The 17,365-nt window shown below is 51.7% G+C and overlaps 2 protein-coding genes across 2 annotated transcripts in view; both read left to right on the forward strand.

Moving 5' to 3' along the window:
• The window catches only part of LOC142013990 (scavenger receptor cysteine-rich domain-containing protein DMBT1-like), a 98,013-nt gene that overhangs the window by 21,449 nt on the left and 59,199 nt on the right, over positions 1–17,365 (forward strand). The window contains exons 4-8 of the mRNA XM_074996020.1: positions 1,644–1,961; positions 2,226–2,354; positions 3,937–4,251; positions 4,764–4,826; positions 4,909–5,223. Of these exons, the coding sequence (XP_074852121.1) occupies positions 1,644–1,961; positions 2,226–2,354; positions 3,937–4,251; positions 4,764–4,826; positions 4,909–5,223 (1,140 nt within the window). The remainder of the gene's footprint in view (positions 1–1,643; positions 1,962–2,225; positions 2,355–3,936; positions 4,252–4,763; positions 4,827–4,908; positions 5,224–17,365) is intronic.
• On the forward strand, positions 5,598–11,934 carry LOC142004089 (uncharacterized). The gene is made up of 7 exons (XM_074981514.1): positions 5,598–5,670; positions 6,037–6,178; positions 8,159–8,247; positions 9,623–9,706; positions 10,335–10,424; positions 11,191–11,334; positions 11,786–11,934. The coding sequence occupies exons 1-7, from the start codon at positions 5,598–5,600 to the stop codon at positions 11,932–11,934; spliced, it is 771 nt and encodes a 256-aa protein (XP_074837615.1).

The following is a 17,365-nucleotide window of genomic DNA, read 5'->3' on the forward strand; positions in this document are numbered from 1 at the left end:
TGAAGTGAGTGAGGCAGAGCCACCTTTGCCCCATATTCCTCTCCAAGGACAGAGACACCATAAAGCTGCTTGGTTGGCTCGTACGGGGGGTTCCTTACACTGACGCCTACTGCAGAAGCCCTGGCTTTGTACCTTGCCTAACAGAGTACACGTTGCATCCAGAGCTCTCTCCCACACATCTGCTGTCACTGGGGCCATTACACGCCATGACTAAGCCAACAGGGCCCTGCCCAGCACTCTCAGCAGAGGTGTATTCTCCCCTTCAGAGCTGAGAGGTTTTATCCCTGCAGGCTACTCACCTCGCAGCTCTCATGCTTCTCTCTGACACTGCGACCTGCTTCCGAAACTGAATTCCCTGATTCTCGTCCGAACTACCCAGCTAGGACCTGGGTTCTAGGGGGGAATTTCACAGCGCATGGGGGAGCTGATTTCTCCCTACAGTTGTTGCAAAGCGAATTCCTTATCAGGAACTGCTCCTGGCCCCGTCCATCAGCCATGAGGGCTCCTGCCCTCCCTGAGGGGCAGTGGTAGCCAGTTTTACCCATGAGCCATGTTGGGAAGCCCCAAAGCTGCTCTCTACCATCACACTCCACCTGCAACATGAAGCATTTCCCAGCTCCTTGTTGCCTTGAAGTCAATGGAGGTTTTACCATTGACCTCCGAGGGGCCAGGATTTCACTCCTGGGCTCCAACTGATATTTGGGTACCATGACCGAAGAGGTGTTTGGAACCAATGCACACACACTGCACCCCCCAGATGTCACATCAGTGCCTGCTGGACCAGACACAGCCAGCTGGGTGTATCCGGCACTAACCTTCTGCTTGTCTTTTTCCATGTCAGTCTCTCCTGGCTCCACCCACATCAGAACTCAGTCAGTAATTCTTACATTGCCTCCTTGTGTGGGACTCATTGACACACGCACATACTGAGGCACACGTCCCAAGGGAGTCACAATAGCCCCCTGCACAGAATGTCCCCTTCCGCGCTCCATACACGCTGCATTCATCCGCTGGAACCCACATTGGGCTCAGAGATGACACCACACTTCAGGGAACTTCTCCAGTCAGAACCACCATTGCCAGGATCTAACACTCGGCGCTCCTGTGCACGACCCAGGTGATCTGAGACATTGGCCAAGCAAGGGGCAAATACCCGAGGGAATTAAGTGAAGTTACTTTCCACAACCTGTTCTCGACTGCCATGAGCCCTGCTCCTTCATTGGCCAAACTCCCTCGTCACTAACTTGCTGAAATCATTCCCAAGCCACCTACTAGGTGCCTGTGCAGGCACCATCCACTGGCTGCCAGGCATTTAAACCTGGATACGTTACTACAAACCTCAGCAGCCCTTCCACCAGCACACACAGCACTCTGCAGGGGTGGCCTTGCTCACTCGTGTACAGCGCCTGCTAGGAAGTTGCTCCCCCATGCTCAGTGTGTTACAATCCTTACAGAACCTTCCACGTCTAACCCCAAAAGGAAAGTATCTTCTGAGAGAGGCTGTTCCCTTTAACACTGTGACACTCTCTGATCCCTGGGGAGATCTTCTTAGTGAGAAACAGTTCAAAATTTAATCGGAACTCTGTCTGGTCTCCAGTGTACAACAGTGTCACTCAGTGTATTTCCCTCTCTCCGGAGCCCAGGTCGCTTAGAGTCGCTCAGGCTGCGGAACGGAGAGAGCCGGTGCGACGGCAGAGTGGAGATTTCCCTCGGTGGTGTGTGGAGCCGAGTGCTGGATGAGCAGTGGGACATGACCGATGCCAGCGTGGTGTGCAGGGCGCTCCAGTGCGGAGTCGCTGAGAAAGCTTATAACCCCCCGAAGTCTGAGCGGGGAACAGGCCCTGTGGGGCTGAGAAGGGTCCAGTGTGTCGGGAATGAGACTCATCTGACACTCTGCAACAACTCAGTGTCTGAGACAGCCCAGGCAGGAATTGCTGAGGACGTCAGTGTCGTTTGCTCGGGTGAGTCATTTCCAAAGCTCAGAAACTTTGTCTGTTCCTAGGACAGTCCACATTGACAGCTGGGCTCTATCCCTGCAGGGAGCAGGCGGATCAGACTGGTGAATGGAGCGGGTCGCTGCTCCGGGAGAGTGGAGATTTACTACAATGGAACCTGGGGGACAGTCTGTGATGATTCCTGGGACCTGTCAGACTCCAATGTGGTTTGCAAACAGCTGGGATGTGGACACGCCGTCAATGCCACTGTCTCTGCTCATTATGGACGAGGTTCTGGGCAGATCTGGCTGGACGATGTGAACTGCACTGGGAACGAATCTGAGCTCTGGGAGTGTCCTTCCAGGGGCTGGGGCCAGCACAACTGCAGACACAAAGAGGATGCAGGAGTTCTCTGCTCAGGTCTGGTCTGTGATTGCTCTGCCATGAGCCTGGTTAGCAGGCCGTGTAGTGGACAGGGGAGGAGATCGCTGAAAATGATATTCTCCCTGGCTGTGTCTGCCTCCCGTTCCCTTGTGCAACTATCTGCTTGGGTCACCATTAGAAAGTCCTCAGCTGCCTCCCAGAGGCAGTGATGAAATGGCAAGTTTACCCTAATGTTTAAAAGCTGCACTACGTCTACGCAGCCCCTCCCTTTCAGAGGTATGCAAATGAGTGAGATCCAAAATGCAAAATAGGTGCTGCTTTAAATATCACACACCTCATTTGCATATTCTCTCATGATATGACTTCAAGAAGAGCCATTTCCAAAAGCCAAAGCAGCCACATGGATGGGGTTCCTTCAAAAGGAAACAAATTAGAAAGAAGCGTGTTTTCGGAAGGGGGGTTTCCTTTCAAAGGAGCCCCATCCACAAGGATATTTTGGTTTCCAGAAATGGCTCTTCCAAAAGCCACATCACGTGGGAATATTCACATGAGACATGAGATGTTTAAAGCAGGTCCTCATTTACGTTTTTGATCTCGCTCATTTGCATGCCCCTTCTGAAAGGGAGGGGCTGTGTAGACACAGCTCTGGTATGTGAAGGAGCCTCTGTTACAGAGAGCAGACTGCAGAGGACTGTGGGTACCAGCGGGGAAATAACATGAGCTTTTAGTGCCAGAGTGTTGTGTTTGGCAAATCAAGGTGAAATGGGCTAATGTGAGCCGGGGATATGTAGACAGGTGTGTAGTGAGTAGGACTGGGAACTGAACATTACTGTTGTGTGTGACACTGGTGAGACAGGAACTGGAATACTGTGCCCAGGTGGGATGCCACAGAAATTGGAGAGGGAGCAGAGAAGAGTTACAAAAGTGAACAGGGAGCTTGAAGAAAAGCCCTGTGGTAAGAGATTTAAGATACTGAAATGGTTCAGCTTCATGAGAACATCAAGAGACAACTTGATTATGGTGCATAAATACCTTCACGGAGAGAAAATAGCACTTACGAAAGGGCCTCGATCTTACACCACAGACAGTCTTTATTAACTAGAAAATGAAAGGGTTATTTTCAGGAAGAAGCCAGTAAAGACACACACAGAAATCAGTTCCCATTTAAATCCTGAAAATGACAGAGTTGTGTGATTTGCCAATTCCAGTGTCCTTCATAACTGACCCAGGTAGCCCCTTGGGATCTCTGGCTTCACTTTGGTTCAGTTCCCTCGGCCAAAGAGAGAAAAACTCTCCATATCTCCTGGTTTAGTTTCCCCTTTCCAGCCTTCAGCATGATGGGAGGAGCCCTGCAGCAGGTGCTGCTCGAGGAGAGCAATAAAGCAGTAACCAGTCCTGCTCTGGTCGCCAGCCAGGAGACTGTCACTTCTCAGTTGAGGACTTCAGCCTTGGCCAGAGCTGGCATCTGGCCTGTGACTATCACAATCCTTTAGGCCTTAAGCTAACAAAATGAGTGTTTAGTGGCTGGTAACAGGCCCCTTCCAGACCTCACCCTTCACACCTCAGGTCATGACAGAAGAAGATGGTTTAATTCCCTTTTTTGTGCATTTCTTTCCAGAGTTCACAGATCTGCGGCTGGTGAGCGGCAGTGACTGTGCCGGGCGGCTGGAGGTTTTCTACAATGGGACGTGGGGCAGCGTTTGCTCCAATCAGATGTCTACAGTCACCGCAGTAATTGTCTGCAAACAGCTGCACTGCGGGGATGGAGGGTACATTGCTGGAGACTCTACATATGGAGAAGGTTCTGGTCCAACGTGGCTGGACCGTGTTCAATGCAGTGAGCAGCACAGCTCCCTCTGGCAGTGCCCGTCTGAGCCATGGAATGCAGAGTCCTGTGATGACAGAAGAGAAGAGACACATATTACTTGCACTGGTAATTCTGAAACTCTGCACGTGTGTGTGCGCACAGACATGCATGTGAGCTGTTTAATTAAGGGAAGGGTTAGGATGGAACTTTTCTTGTTGGTCGTATCTCAGCAGAGACAGATTTAAAATCTCTGCACAAGAATATGTCTGATTAACAACAAACCTGGAAGTTACTAAATGAATTAGAAGAGAGACGAGTTTACTCAGTGTGATAAGGGAGCCTGAGATGCAAGAAAAACCTCTCCGCAGACAACATTGATAGGCAGCTTGGGATGAACAAACTGAGATGGGCCCAGACTGTGCCATGTAGGTCTTGTCTAGAGTTCCCCACAGATCTGTGTGTGTCTCCTGCTGTGTCCAAGGAACAGATGAACAGCAAACTAACGGGGTATTCAATGACCTAGAGTTCCCGTTTCAGGTTATACAGTGCTGAAAATAGGCATATGAATTGCAGATAAATTCTTCACCAGCCTCACACACACAACTCAGTCCACTCACCTCAGCATTCTCTCTCTGTAGGCAATAAAACAAAACCAACTCTGACCCCAGTTCCTGAATGCCCGAACTCTACAAGTTGCACAGGTACCTTGTCTTCTGTCTCCCCTTTGGTCCCTGAGGGCTTTCCCAGCTGTCCCACTAACAAATGAGGTTTCTGCATTTCCAGACCAGGAGAAGCTGCGCCTCGTAGGAGGAGAGGACAGGTGCTCAGGCAGAGTGGAGATTTGGTACCGTGGTTCCTGGGGTAGAATTTGTGATGACTCCTGGGACATGGCGGATGCTAACGTTGTGTGTAAACAACTGGACTGTGGCGCTGCTGTGTCTGCTCTGGGCGAGGCTGCATTCGGTGAGGGGACTGGTCCCATCTGGGTGGAGACGCTGCATTGCAGAGGGACGGAGTCATCTCTGTGGGACTGTCCTGCCAGGCCCTGGGGTGAGAGCGACTGTTACCATAAGGAGGATGCAGCTGTGAATTGCTCAGGTGAGTGACAGGAGATGATTTAAGTCCATCCTGTGATGTCCAGGAAGAAGCTCCCCATACCAGCCCCTTTGGTCATGGTCCAGGCCCTCCCAATCCCAAGGTGCAGGAGCATTGTAGATGTGGTGGGTGGGAGCTTTCTGAGCTCAGAGCAGCTCAGATATCAGTCCATGTAACCCCTGCATCCATGACAGGCTCCTGTGTGATGGTTTGTTACCAGTGTCCTCATCGCTGCCCAGAGCACATGGGATTTGTGTCCGAAATCCTTATCGTACAGGCCCTGTGCTGCTAAGAGGGAGCTTGTGCAGGTGACAGAGGGAGACTCCCAGGAACTCAGAAGAGATGTTCCCCCATTAACAACCACATCCCTGTCCCCAATGCCAGGCTCCAACTCTCCCCCTTTTCCCTTCACAGGTGTGACACCGAAGACAGATTCTCCGAATACTCCAGGTAACACCTCCCCCTCCTCCCATCAAGGCTACATTTCCCTGGGCTGGGTCCCAGAGGAGGAGCTCTGAGCTTCAGCCTGAAGGCAGGAGCTCCTTTCCAGGGCCTGTCACATCTAGGGGACAATGACACCTTGGTGGGAGCTACAGGCCATGCTGAGCAGGACGATGCCTGGCTCCTGGTTTCAGCTGACAGTGCCAGGCCCACGATTTAAACAGCAGCCTGTGAGCTGCCACCCAGGCACACAGATGTCCCAGCCCATTACACTGCCACCCTGGGCTGTGCCATGAGTGACTGGGGAGCTCCCTGTCACCTGCCCTGGACTCTCACAGACCCATCTCTCCCTGTCACATGTTTGTTTCCATCCAGCTCCCCTGCGCCGCCTTTCATCCGACAGTGGGAGAGTCACGGTGCTCGTGGTGGTCTGCATTATCCTGGGGGCCCTGCTCTGCCTGGTCCTAATCCTGCTGGGGGTGCAGGTGCGAAGTGCCAGGGCCCAGCGCAGAGGTGAGTCCTAATGGGTGTCACTGTGTGAAAAGTCTCTGCAACAGCAGGGGCCTGCAGGGTGCCAAAGGGAGGGGTGTAACCAGGCTGGGTGGGTGGCTGAGGGTCCCCGTTAACTCCTCTCTCATTTATTATTATGTTGACTGAATGTGCTACTAGCTAGGGAGAGTCACAGTCTCAGGGCTCCTCTGGCGGAGAGGGGAGGTCTTAAGGCTTCAGCCAATTAGGGGTTCCTTTGGCTGATGGAGAGCTGTCTCTGGGCACTGCCATGGGGCATTGGGGAAGCAGAACAGGAGGAGCTGGGACTTGCGTCCCCAGAGGGAGGCTCCACCAACCTGTCCTGTCCATTTGCTAGGTCGCTATGGAGACCCTGAGTCTGTTTAAAAGCAGCCTTTTATCTCAGAAATCTTTCTGTCTCTTGATCTCCAGTAAAGCCATTCTGAACCAGTCTGTGTGACCACCTGGAAGGCTCTTTCCTTTCTGGAACTATTTACAATCTCAGTGATTCACCTTAATCCCCCCATTCCCACCACCTGTGTTTTTCCTTCATGAAGGAGCTGTGGTAAATCTCCAATGGGCATTAGAACAGAATCGTACATAAGCCAGTCACCGATTTCATACAGTGGTTCCCAAAGGTCCTGCATGGGGTTGCAATTTCTGTTCCACATCGTGGTGCTTAGTGTCACGGAGTCATTAGGCAGTGGTACCCTGAGAAACTGGAAATATTGTCGGGGAAAAAGGGAATTAAAACAGAGCCGTGGGAAACGGTTGTGAAGAGGGAGATGCAGTAGAAAGGACACTGTGCGGGAGGAACAATGTGGGAAAGCAGGACTGCTCTGTATTATGCTCATGGGTGGCACTTGTGGAGGATTTTTCATCTGTAGTACCCTGTACCAATATGAGCTCTCAGCTCCTTGGAAAGAAAGCGGGGCAGGGGGTTGCCATCCACATGCCTGGTCCGTTAGCAACTTTCCAGCCAGCTACTTGCAAGGAGGAAGGAAGATGGGGAAGCCCTCACATTCTGAGCTTTGTTTTCACCCTTCTCTAATGCATCCAGCTTTAGCAAGAGCCTCACACATGACACTGGATGGGCTGGGCCTGCTGTCTGAGTGGGACAGAGAAACCTCCATCTAAGGTGTCCGGCTGGTGTGTCTTCTCATGAGCTCAGGGTCAAACCAATTTCCAGACTGAAGGTCAGGAAAGAATTTTCAGCCAGGTCAAAATGGCAAAAAGGGACCTTGGGGGATTTTCATTTTCCTCTGAAGCCTGGAGCACAGATCCCCTGCCAGGACTACCTAGACATCACTCAGCTTTTCAGTTCCCTGCCATTGCAGGGGCCTTGACCATTGGTGGTACCTCACTCCCTCCTGCTCTCTGCTTGTGGAACACAATAGCTGGTTCCCCTGACGTGATTCAGTCTAAATGGATCTTTGGGCTCAAACATGAGGTGTCCGGGTGAAGTGTCACAGGCTGAGTTATACAAGAGGTCAGACAGACTGTTCTGATGGTCCCCACTGGCCTTAAAGTCTGTGAAAAGAGGAGTTATTATTTTGCGGATGGGTGGAAACATGAGCATGGGGGGAAGAATGGTTTAAGTTGCTTCAAAGTGGAGTAACCAGAAATAATGGGATGAAATTAAAAAGCAGACAGTTAAGATAAATGTGAGGAAGTTGCCTGACACCAAACTAGTCTAAGGAGCCATCATCAATGGTAAGTTGTGCAAAGGGACATTGTCTCTGTCACTAGCCCATTTAAATCCAGCCTGGACAAAGCAGTGAGACTGTGTGGCAGGTATCAGAGACGTAGCCCTGTTGGTCTGTATCTTTGAGAACAACAAGAAGTCCTGTGGCACCTTACAGACTCACAGAGAGTAGGTGGGGTTCAGGCTTGGACCAGGCCCAACAGGAGAGGGCTGGATGAGCTAATGATGTTTCCAAACACTGGTTTCTCTGACCCTGTGCTAACCCTGTCCTTTGTTTGCAGACAGCAAAAGACCCTTGGATCCATTCTCTGAGGCCGTGTACGAGGAGATTGATTATAACCTCATGAGAGAGAAGCAAATGTTCAGTCGCTCAGGTATGTCTGTCTCACCCTTGACAGGGAGCAGCTATCTAACACCCTTCATCCTGAGGCCCTGACACAGAGCTACATCAGTGCAGCTTCAGCCCTGTGAGCTTCTCGTTAGAGCTGAGCACAAGAATGTATAACAAAATATTTTGGTTGAAAATGCAGATGTGGAAGCACCAAAAAATACACAAATTCATATCAGTTACACCCACTTATTTCAAACACATTCATTCATTTTATTTCAATCTTTTCTAAACAAAACATGTTTTTGGAGTTTACTTTAACTTCTCTATTGTAAATTCCCTTAATCTATAAACCTACTTTTTTAAAAAAATTCCAAATGTCCAAAAGAACACAAAAGGTATCTTCAGCATCAAACTCTTTAGTTTTGCATTTGCCAAAAACTTTCAAAAAAGCTCAAGGCAAAGCATTTGTATCTATGCATTTGTTTATTTATTTTTACAATGGCCGTGGAAACAAACCAGCTGTTTTCTGCCATGCTCTACTTGTGGCAGCCGGGTCTGTGCTGAGATCAGCAGTTACTCAGGGAGCCTTTGTGAGATTTGCTGTCTTTCCGCCATACTCTGTGTGGGTCCCAGCTCTAGAGACACCTAATGTCCCATCTGCGCATGCTGCAGCCTGGGAATGTTTCCAGTGAGAGGGTCAGGAAAGTGACTGTCTCTGGCGTCAGGCGAGCCTATACTTTGAAAATTGCTTTGGAACATTGAGGCCGAGGCTATTCTGTGCCCCCTCCTGTCTCAGACACTGGTCTCCTAGGTGGTCTCCTTCTTGCCCCCAGAGCAGAGGGATCAGCCCAGGAGAGCCTTGTGGCTTAGAGTCACGACTCTGTTACCCTTTGCGCCATTTTATCTCAGTGTCAGACAGGAACATCGTGCCCAAGGCCTCAGCTGTAGCAGGACTTTGGGAACACACGCAGCATCCCTCAGAACCCCTCTCAGGATGGTTACAGTGACTCACAGAGCTTGTTCTTGGGTTAGGCTGGAAACACCCCAAAGAGCTGATCAACTGATTCATGGGGGAGGCAGGTATTTAACCTTAAGAGGTAAAAGTCCTGTCTGTGGCTGAGGAGACCAACCGCTGTGAACTTCCCTGGACCAGTGGCCAGAGACATTCCCTTCACTCACCACAGCATCTTGCAAGTCAAATTGTAACATAACGTCAGTCACATTTACCACAGTAACATCAAGATTTCTCCTGGGTGTGTGTGTTGCCCCTCACTGCTCAGAGTCACAGTGATTCAGCATCTTCTCTGGGAGGAGGACCAGACTGAAGCCAGAAATCCTGTCCCAGGCCCCTGGTGTGTTCCCCGCGCCTCCATTCAGCTGCTCTCACTGTGATGAATTTCTGGTTCTTGTCTCCACAGTCTCCTATTCAGATGAGTCAGTGAGGAAGCTGCAGTACTACACCGGGGACAGTGAGGGGGAAAACGATCCTGGATCAGAACAAGGTAACGGGGAAGGAGCAGACTCAGGCCACAGACCCAAATCTGGGGACAAAACAGAACTTCTGTGACACTTCCTGCAGCTGCAGCCACTTCCCCTCCCATGGTTCACATTTCATACAGTCGGGTCCAATCCCGTGGAACAGGGTTTCTGACAGAGCCTCAGGATGGAACACGTGTGCTCTCCTGAGCACAGATCCTTGGGATCTCCCCAGGTGAGGAGCTGGGGCACTGTCTGAGTAAACTGTGTCTGAGTCCAGTGGGGCTCAACTCACACTGCTCAGAGAGAGGAGATAATGTGTGACAGGATAATTCAAACCTGTCTGCAGGGTTCTGCTAGATTGGCACAGGCCGGCTCTGGCCTGGCAGTGCCCATGTTCCAGCCTGTTATCTCAGCACAAGGCCAGACCCTGCTCCCACTGCACCACACAAATGAACCACTGTTGTACTCAGTCGGGACTCTGAGCCCTTGGATGTTTTTGAGAGTCCTGTTTTACTGCAGTTCTCTGACTTGTGCCCTTCTCACCACGGGCACCTGCAACTCACCCTCCCACATGCTGTGACAAACAGCTCTGGCTCTAAGGGCCACCTGCACTGCTCGTGCTTGGGCTGAGGGTGGTGTTTGCTGTTCCAGACAGAGCTTCCCTTGAGGGGTCCCAGTTGGATTACGACAATGCGGAGGAACCTGCCTGGGATGACGCGCCGCAGACTCCAAGTGGCCCGGGTGAGCAGACAATCCGCCTTGGGGAAGCTCCATTACACTCCCAGAAACTAACTCTGTTTCAAGATGGAACAACAGTAGTTTGTTAAAACACCAGAAAGCTCCCCCCACTCCCACTCCCACCCGCACATGCCTTTATTTTCTATCTGCACTGGAGCTACTCACGTTTGTAAGGAGGTCAGAGTGCAGCAGAAACCTCCACAGTGCAGCAGGGCTCATTGCCAGCCTTTCCCAGCACACGGCTATTACAGTTTACACACGTGTGTCACAAACACTGTGACGGGGTGGGTGGGACATAGAGATGTTACACCCAAGAGTCCCTCTCTTATTAGCTGGCTCAGCTCCCAGCAGTGTGAGTGCAATGGAGACTGAGGGAACACACTGAAATCATGTAGAGCTATGGGAGGTTTAGGAAATCAGGGACAAACTCTGGACAGCTCCCAATCCTTTACACTTGAGGTGCTGGTAACAGAGCTCCTGTGCAGCCGTCCCTCTGGACTAGGTCCCTGTCAGTTCTTCCCAGAACTCTCCCTCCAGCTGTTCACTTCGGAGCTTGAAGATCCCATTGGCCAGCTACAGAAATGACCCAAATCGGTGTGTGAAATCCCACAGTCTGAGGCTTGCTGAGGAAGGCTCCTCTCATCGCCCTGAGGGCTAAAATGCTGGGAGATTCCCATGGACAGTATAGCTGGTGTGTCTGCTACTTACCCTTTGATTCTTTCCTTAATGAGAATTTTCTGTTAATACTCACTTCTTGTCTTCCCACCAGATGCCCCTGCCCTGTCTGCAGATGCCCCAGGGGATGGGTATGATGATGCCAGAGAAGTGTCTGTCCATGACGATGACCTTGTTTGGGGGAAGAATGATGAAGAAGGCAGGGAAGAGAGTAGCAGGAACAGGGACTCACAGACAGGTGAGTTTGTACTTCCCTGCATTTCTACAGAACGGGGTGGCTGAAATCTGGACTACACAGCACAGGAACAGCCCTGGTCGAACCACTTCCTGTGAAAAACTCTCCTTCTCCCCACTCTTCCTTCCCTCAAAGAAGAGGCTTCCGGGAATCGAGAGAGGAAAATCAGGGCCCTGCTGTGTCTTGTCAAGCCAGCAAGATACCAGAATTTCCCTCAGCTTCTAGGTTCAATTCCTTGCGTGGCTGCAAGATAACAAAGCGGGGCAATCAAATAAAAACAAAAAGCAGTCAAGTAGCACTTTAAAGACTAGCAAAATAGTTTATTAGGTGAGCTTTCGTGGGACAGACCCACTGTCAGACTCTCTTCTGTACAGAGCACTCCACCTGTGTCTGCAGCTGGACTTACCCACAGAACCGTTCTCCTAACCGCATGCGTCTTCCTTGGTATTTTCAGGTTGGAGTCTGCACTCGCTAAGGAGTGGAGGTGTCTCTGGGACGGAGAAGGAAACCCCACTCCTGCCTCCTGAAGATATAGGTTATGATGATGTGGGACACGGTGACTCTGGAGGATCAGTATCAGAACCATTTCATCGCAGAAAATAACCTTCTGATGATAGAAATGCTTTGCCACTTTCTTTTGCAATGTTTCCTCTGCTATGGTGGCCCAGAGCCAGGACCTGCCTGGTAGATAGACAAAGCAGGTGTTTTTCAAAGATTTTTGTGAAGCTTCAGGGAAATACAAAAGTTACTGGGACAAGTTTTTACCTTTGTATACTTTTCCATTGTTTGGTGTGTGTAAGTCTTCTCCTTTTTATTGCTGTAATCTCTTCATCTTGAATTTGTATCTGATAGATTAAACTCCTTATGAAAGTCTTGCTCCCACTGGAGGTTTTTTTACATTGTTGATCATGGAGAGAGGCTCAGATTAAACAAACCAAGAGACAAGGATGGACCACCTCTGAGCATAGGTGTGGGTTTGAAAGGGAACTGAGGGAACTGAGTTTACACCGAATGTTCTGTCAGGCACGTGGTAGAAGGAGACAGCAGCAAGAGAACATTGTGGTATTAACAACATTTTCTTCCTGAAGTGAATTCAGATTCAAAACTCACTCTGAATCCAGGTGCATAAAGGGGAAATTGTCCCAGGACAACAGATGGCCATCAATGGCGAATTCAGTGGCCACTTTACAAACTGTAAGAGGACATTGATTTTGCTGAAAATGTCGCCCTCGTTTCACATTAACATGAAAGTGTGGAGGAAAAGGTTGCAACACTAGACAAAACTGCCTCACTTACCAGACTGCCAATCAACAAGGGAAAGACCAAGACAATGAGGATCACCTAATCCAACAGCACCACCATCGCACTGGGAGGGGATGACCGGGAAGATATAGAGCAGTTCACCTACTCGGAGAGAATTATGGGCAGAGACAGAGGAACAGACAGTGATATCAACACCAGAATAGGGAAAGCAACAGCTGCAATCAAGACTCTTCATCCCATATGGAGGTCACACAAAACATCTGCTGAGAAAATACTGATAACCTTCAACCCAAATGTGAAGAACGTGATCTTCTATCCAAGTGAGACCTGAGCCTCAACTCCCCAAGCTATAACACCTGCCCCTTCAGTGATAAGACCTGGGGCCCCAGAATCAGGGTGATCAGCCATTACAAGACTCACAAACAGGTGGGTGACATGAAGACGTCCTGCTCCTTATCGAGTGACCACCAAGAGGCATGCAGGAGCTGGCACACTAAAACGTCTTCCAATTACAAACTGCAGACATTCATAAAAGTGCCTGGTCACAAATGAGGAGCTTTGGAACAGAGCAGGACAGGGACCATTTGATGTTCAAATCAAGAGAAGGAAGTGGGGTTGGCTAGGCCACACTCTCAGAAAACCATCTTCCAGCATAGTCCCTCAAGAGCTCACATCCATGCTCAAAGAAAACACAGAAGAGGAAGGCCTCGTACAACGTGGAGAAGATCTACAGATATTGAAGGACAACAATTGGGACACCTCTGGGGTCATCTAGAAATGGAGGAGACTTGTCAATGGTCTGTGCTCCACCCAGAGTAGAAGGATTGAAGTCAAGCCACATATATAATTACACACATGGTGAGAAGAATTCCCTATTAGCAAGCAATATATAAGATGAATATTTCTGCCAAGACAAAAACCAAATTTGGTAGAACATTGGTAGACATTTTGTCTCATTGTAACCTTCTGTTCGAAACTGTCTGCAACCTTATTTATATCTAGTTCTTTGAATAAAGTGTGCAGGGTGCATGAAGGGTCACAGGCAGCCCCCACCCAGTGCTCACTCCCACCCCCACCCTTTGCTTTCACTTTCAGTGAGTGCAAGGGCAGTCCCATCCCTCCTCTGGAGTGGCCAAGCCCAAGAGCAGTGCTATATTGATGACTTCCTCTTCATATGGACCCCAGATAAGGAGACCCTTGTAGACCCACAGTTTCCACCCCACTGTCAGCCTCAGCCTGGACCAGTCCACACAAGAGATCCACTTCCTGGATACTACAATAAAAATCAATGATGGTCACATAAATTCCATTATATTCCAGAAACCTACTGACATTATTCCTACAGACACGCCTCCAACTTCCATCCAGCTCGCATCACATGACCCATTGTCTACATTAAATCCTGAGATACAACTGAATCTGCTCCAGTTACACTGACAAACACCCATAGAAAGTTTATCAAGCATTCCTAAAACTTAATTGCCCATCCAGAAAGTAAGAAAAAGAATTGACAGGGCCAGATGAATACCCAGAAGTCACCTACTTCATGATAGGCCCAACAAGTAAAATAGCAGAACGAGCTTGTCATCACCTACAGTCCACAGCTTAAACCCCTCCATCACATCACTGATTGTCTACAATCTATGCTGGAAAATTATCCATCAGTCTTACAAGCCTTGAGTAACAGGCCAGTCCTCTCCAGCAGGCAGCTGCCCAACCACCGATCACACCACAGAAACATCAACCCAGGAACCTGTACCTGCAACAAACCCCATTGCTAGCTCTGTCCACTTACCTATACAAGCAACATCATCACACAGCCTTAACCAATCAGATACATCATGAGGGGCTCATACACCTCCACATTGAATAATGTGACATACACCATCATGTGCCAGCAATGCCCCTCTCGCATGCACATTTACCAATCCAGGCACCCCCTACACCAATGGAGGAATGGACATAAATCCAACATCAGGAATGTGAACACACTTAACCTCCCTGAACAATCAAAAAGGGATTTAAAAGTCACCGTTCTTCTACAAAAGAATTTTACCACAAGATTAGAGAGGGAGACATCTGAATGGGGATTCATTTGCAAATTTCACACTGTCAACCTTGGCCTGAAAAGGGATCTTACCTATCTTATGCATTACAAGGGCAATTTCCCCACTTTTGATAGTCTCAGGCATGGGACACATCCTACCCAATTTGCTTCATGAACTGGTCCTATCAGAGACAGGTAACACGTTTTATCCTTTCACCCCACACCCTTCCAAGGAACATAAGTCCTGGGTTCTGTTTTTAATCTCCGTTTTTCACCTGGGTTTTGTCCAAAAAAAAGTACATCTTAACAAATACACTAGTCTTCAAGGTGTCACAGGAATGCTTGTAATTTTTGAAGATGCAGACTAAAACTTCCATCCCTTTGAAAGGATACGTGTCTCACTCCCAGTCCCAAAAGAATGAGTAATTCACCACAGGTCAATTTCAGGTCCTTAAATCAAATAAATTGTGTTCTTCTTCACACAGAACATTGTTCTGAGTGGGGCTGGGGATGAGGGCTTTAGTAAGGTGGCTGTCGCAGGCAGAGAGGACAAACCCAGCTCTCTCTCACCACAGCAGCTTGGGATGGTGGTGAAGTGCCTCTCCAGAGCAACTGAGTTGGGCATATCCAGGGAAGGGGCGCATGTCCCCTGGCTGGCCAAGAGACTCAGACAAACAGACATACAAACTCTGTGTAACATATAAGCTGCGTCTACACGTGCACGCTACTTCGAAGTAGCGGCACCAACTTCGAAATAGCGCCCGTCACGTCTACACGCGTCGAACGCTATTTCGAAGTTAACTTCGACGTTAGGCGGCGAGACGTCGAAGTCGCTAACCCCATGAGCGGATGGGAATAGCGCCCTACTTCGACGTTCAACGTCGAAGTAGGGACGTGTAGACGATCCGCGTCCCGCAACGTCGAAATTGACGGGTCCTCCATGGCGCCCATCAGCTGGGGGGTTGTGAGACGCTCTCGCCAGCCCCGCAGCTCACTGGTGGCCGCGTGGAGCGGCCCCTTAAAGGGCCCCTCCCCCGCCCTGACTGCAGGAGGCTGAGGGAACGTGCAGGCTCCTGCCTGCACACGCGGCGGCGAGCCTGCACATCCCTCAGCCCCTGCAGCAGCCATGGCTGCCCAGCAGCCCCCCCAGCGCCCCCAGGGGACCCCCCCCAAGGGCAGCCAGGGCAGCCAGCCCAGCCGGAGGGCCACGCAGTCTGGGAAGCGGCAGCGGGGCCCCTCCTGGACGGAGGCCGAGCTGCGGGACCTGCTGGGGCTCTGGAGCGAGGAGGAGGTGCTCCAGGTAATGGGGAGCAAGAGACGGAACGCGGATGCGTTCGCTCGGCTGGCCGATGGCCTGGCTGCCCGGGGTCACCCTGCCCGCACTCCTGACCATGTGCGCAGCAAGGTCAAGGAGCTGCGGCAGGGTTACTCCCGGGCCCGGGATGCGGCCAGCCGATCTGGGGCCGCCCCAGTCACTTGCCCCTTTTACAGGGAGCTCAGGGACATCCTGGGCTCCCGGCACACCTCCCCCCCGCTGGCCACCCTTGACACCTCGGCTGACGAGCCCCAGCAGGCCCTGCAGCCGGGCTCCGGCCCGGAGGTAAGCCCCGCACCCCGGGGGTCCCCCCCGGAGGCCATCCCCGGGACATCGCGGCAGGAGGAGGAGGAGGAGGAGGAGGGGGGCTCCTCCTCCACTGATTCCAGCCTGCAGATCCTCCTCCTGCCATCCCGGAGCAGCAGCAGGGCCTCCGACCCCCGGGGATCTCCGGACCGTGGGAGCGGACCCACAGGTAGGTACCCCTCTCTGGTGGATACCCCGGGGCTGGAGGGGCGGGGGGAACAGAGATGTGTCCAGGGCCCCCCACACGCTCACATGGCCATGGCCCCAAGGACACCAGGGACAGGGCCCTCACCGCACTGCAGCCAGCAGCCCCTGCCCCCCGCCACCCTGCATGACAGTGCCATGCCCCATCCCCAGGCCAGGGGGGAGCGGAACCTCGAGGGGCCCCCGGGCGGAGGGGGTGGGACACCCCGCAGCACCAGCAGCAGGCGATGGAGTGGGGGGAGTGCCAAAGGGAGACCCAGGCTACAGATGAGCCACCCGAGCCGAGGAGCTCCCAGGGCCAAAGGAGGAGCCTGGCGCTACAGCTGGCAGGTGACACCTCTGCCCTGAACAAACAGGAGGGAGGAGCCGAGCTGGCTTGGAATTGGGGGGCGAGGGCGGGGGCCACAGGTAGAGGCTAGGGGAAGGGAGAGCTGGTAGGCAGCCAGCCAGAGGAGGGGGAAAGCTGCATCGCAGAGGGGACCCCCTTGGGGTCTTCTCCCCACGACGAGTTGGAAGGACTGTCTCTTCCGACAGCTGGTGCTGTCACTCCTGCCAGAAACTGGCCAGCTGTGGCCTAAGAAACCTCTCCTGCTCTCAGACCCTGTGGGCTGAAGTGAGAGTCGCTCCCACCAGGGGACGGGCTGCAGGGCAGGGGGACCCCTGAACCCCATCCATCACAGCAGCATCTCCCGGGGACGGGGATGGGGAACCTGCAGCACAGGGCGGGGCGGACAAAGGCCACGGCTCGGGGACCACACTAACGCCTGTCTCCATTCTTCTTTCCCCCCTCCTCTCCTGTGTCCTGCACCTGCACCGGCACCATCCGAAGGACCGGACGAGAGCGCCGGCGAGGCGTCGGTCGTCCCGGAGACTCCTCCGGGACCCTCGCTCCAGGGAAG

This window comes from Carettochelys insculpta, chromosome 1 (assembly GCF_033958435.1).
Source record: "Carettochelys insculpta isolate YL-2023 chromosome 1, ASM3395843v1, whole genome shotgun sequence".
NCBI classification, from domain to species: Eukaryota; Metazoa; Chordata; order Testudines; family Carettochelyidae; genus Carettochelys; species Carettochelys insculpta.

What these genes read in the sequence shown, in the direction of transcription:
- LOC142004089 (XM_074981514.1), top strand. Translation starts at nt 5,598, where the DNA reads ATGCCAGGCTCCAACTCTCCCCCTTTTCCCTTCACAGGTGTGACACCG. An exon ending in GCAGACTCCAAGTGGCCCGG is followed by an intron (nt 10,425 to 11,190) that starts GTGAGCAGACAA and finishes TCTTCCCACCAG; the next exon opens with ATGCCCCTGCCCTGTCTGCA. An exon ending in GAACAGGGACTCACAGACAG is followed by an intron (nt 11,335 to 11,785) that starts GTGAGTTTGTAC and finishes TGGTATTTTCAG; the next exon opens with GTTGGAGTCTGCACTCGCTA.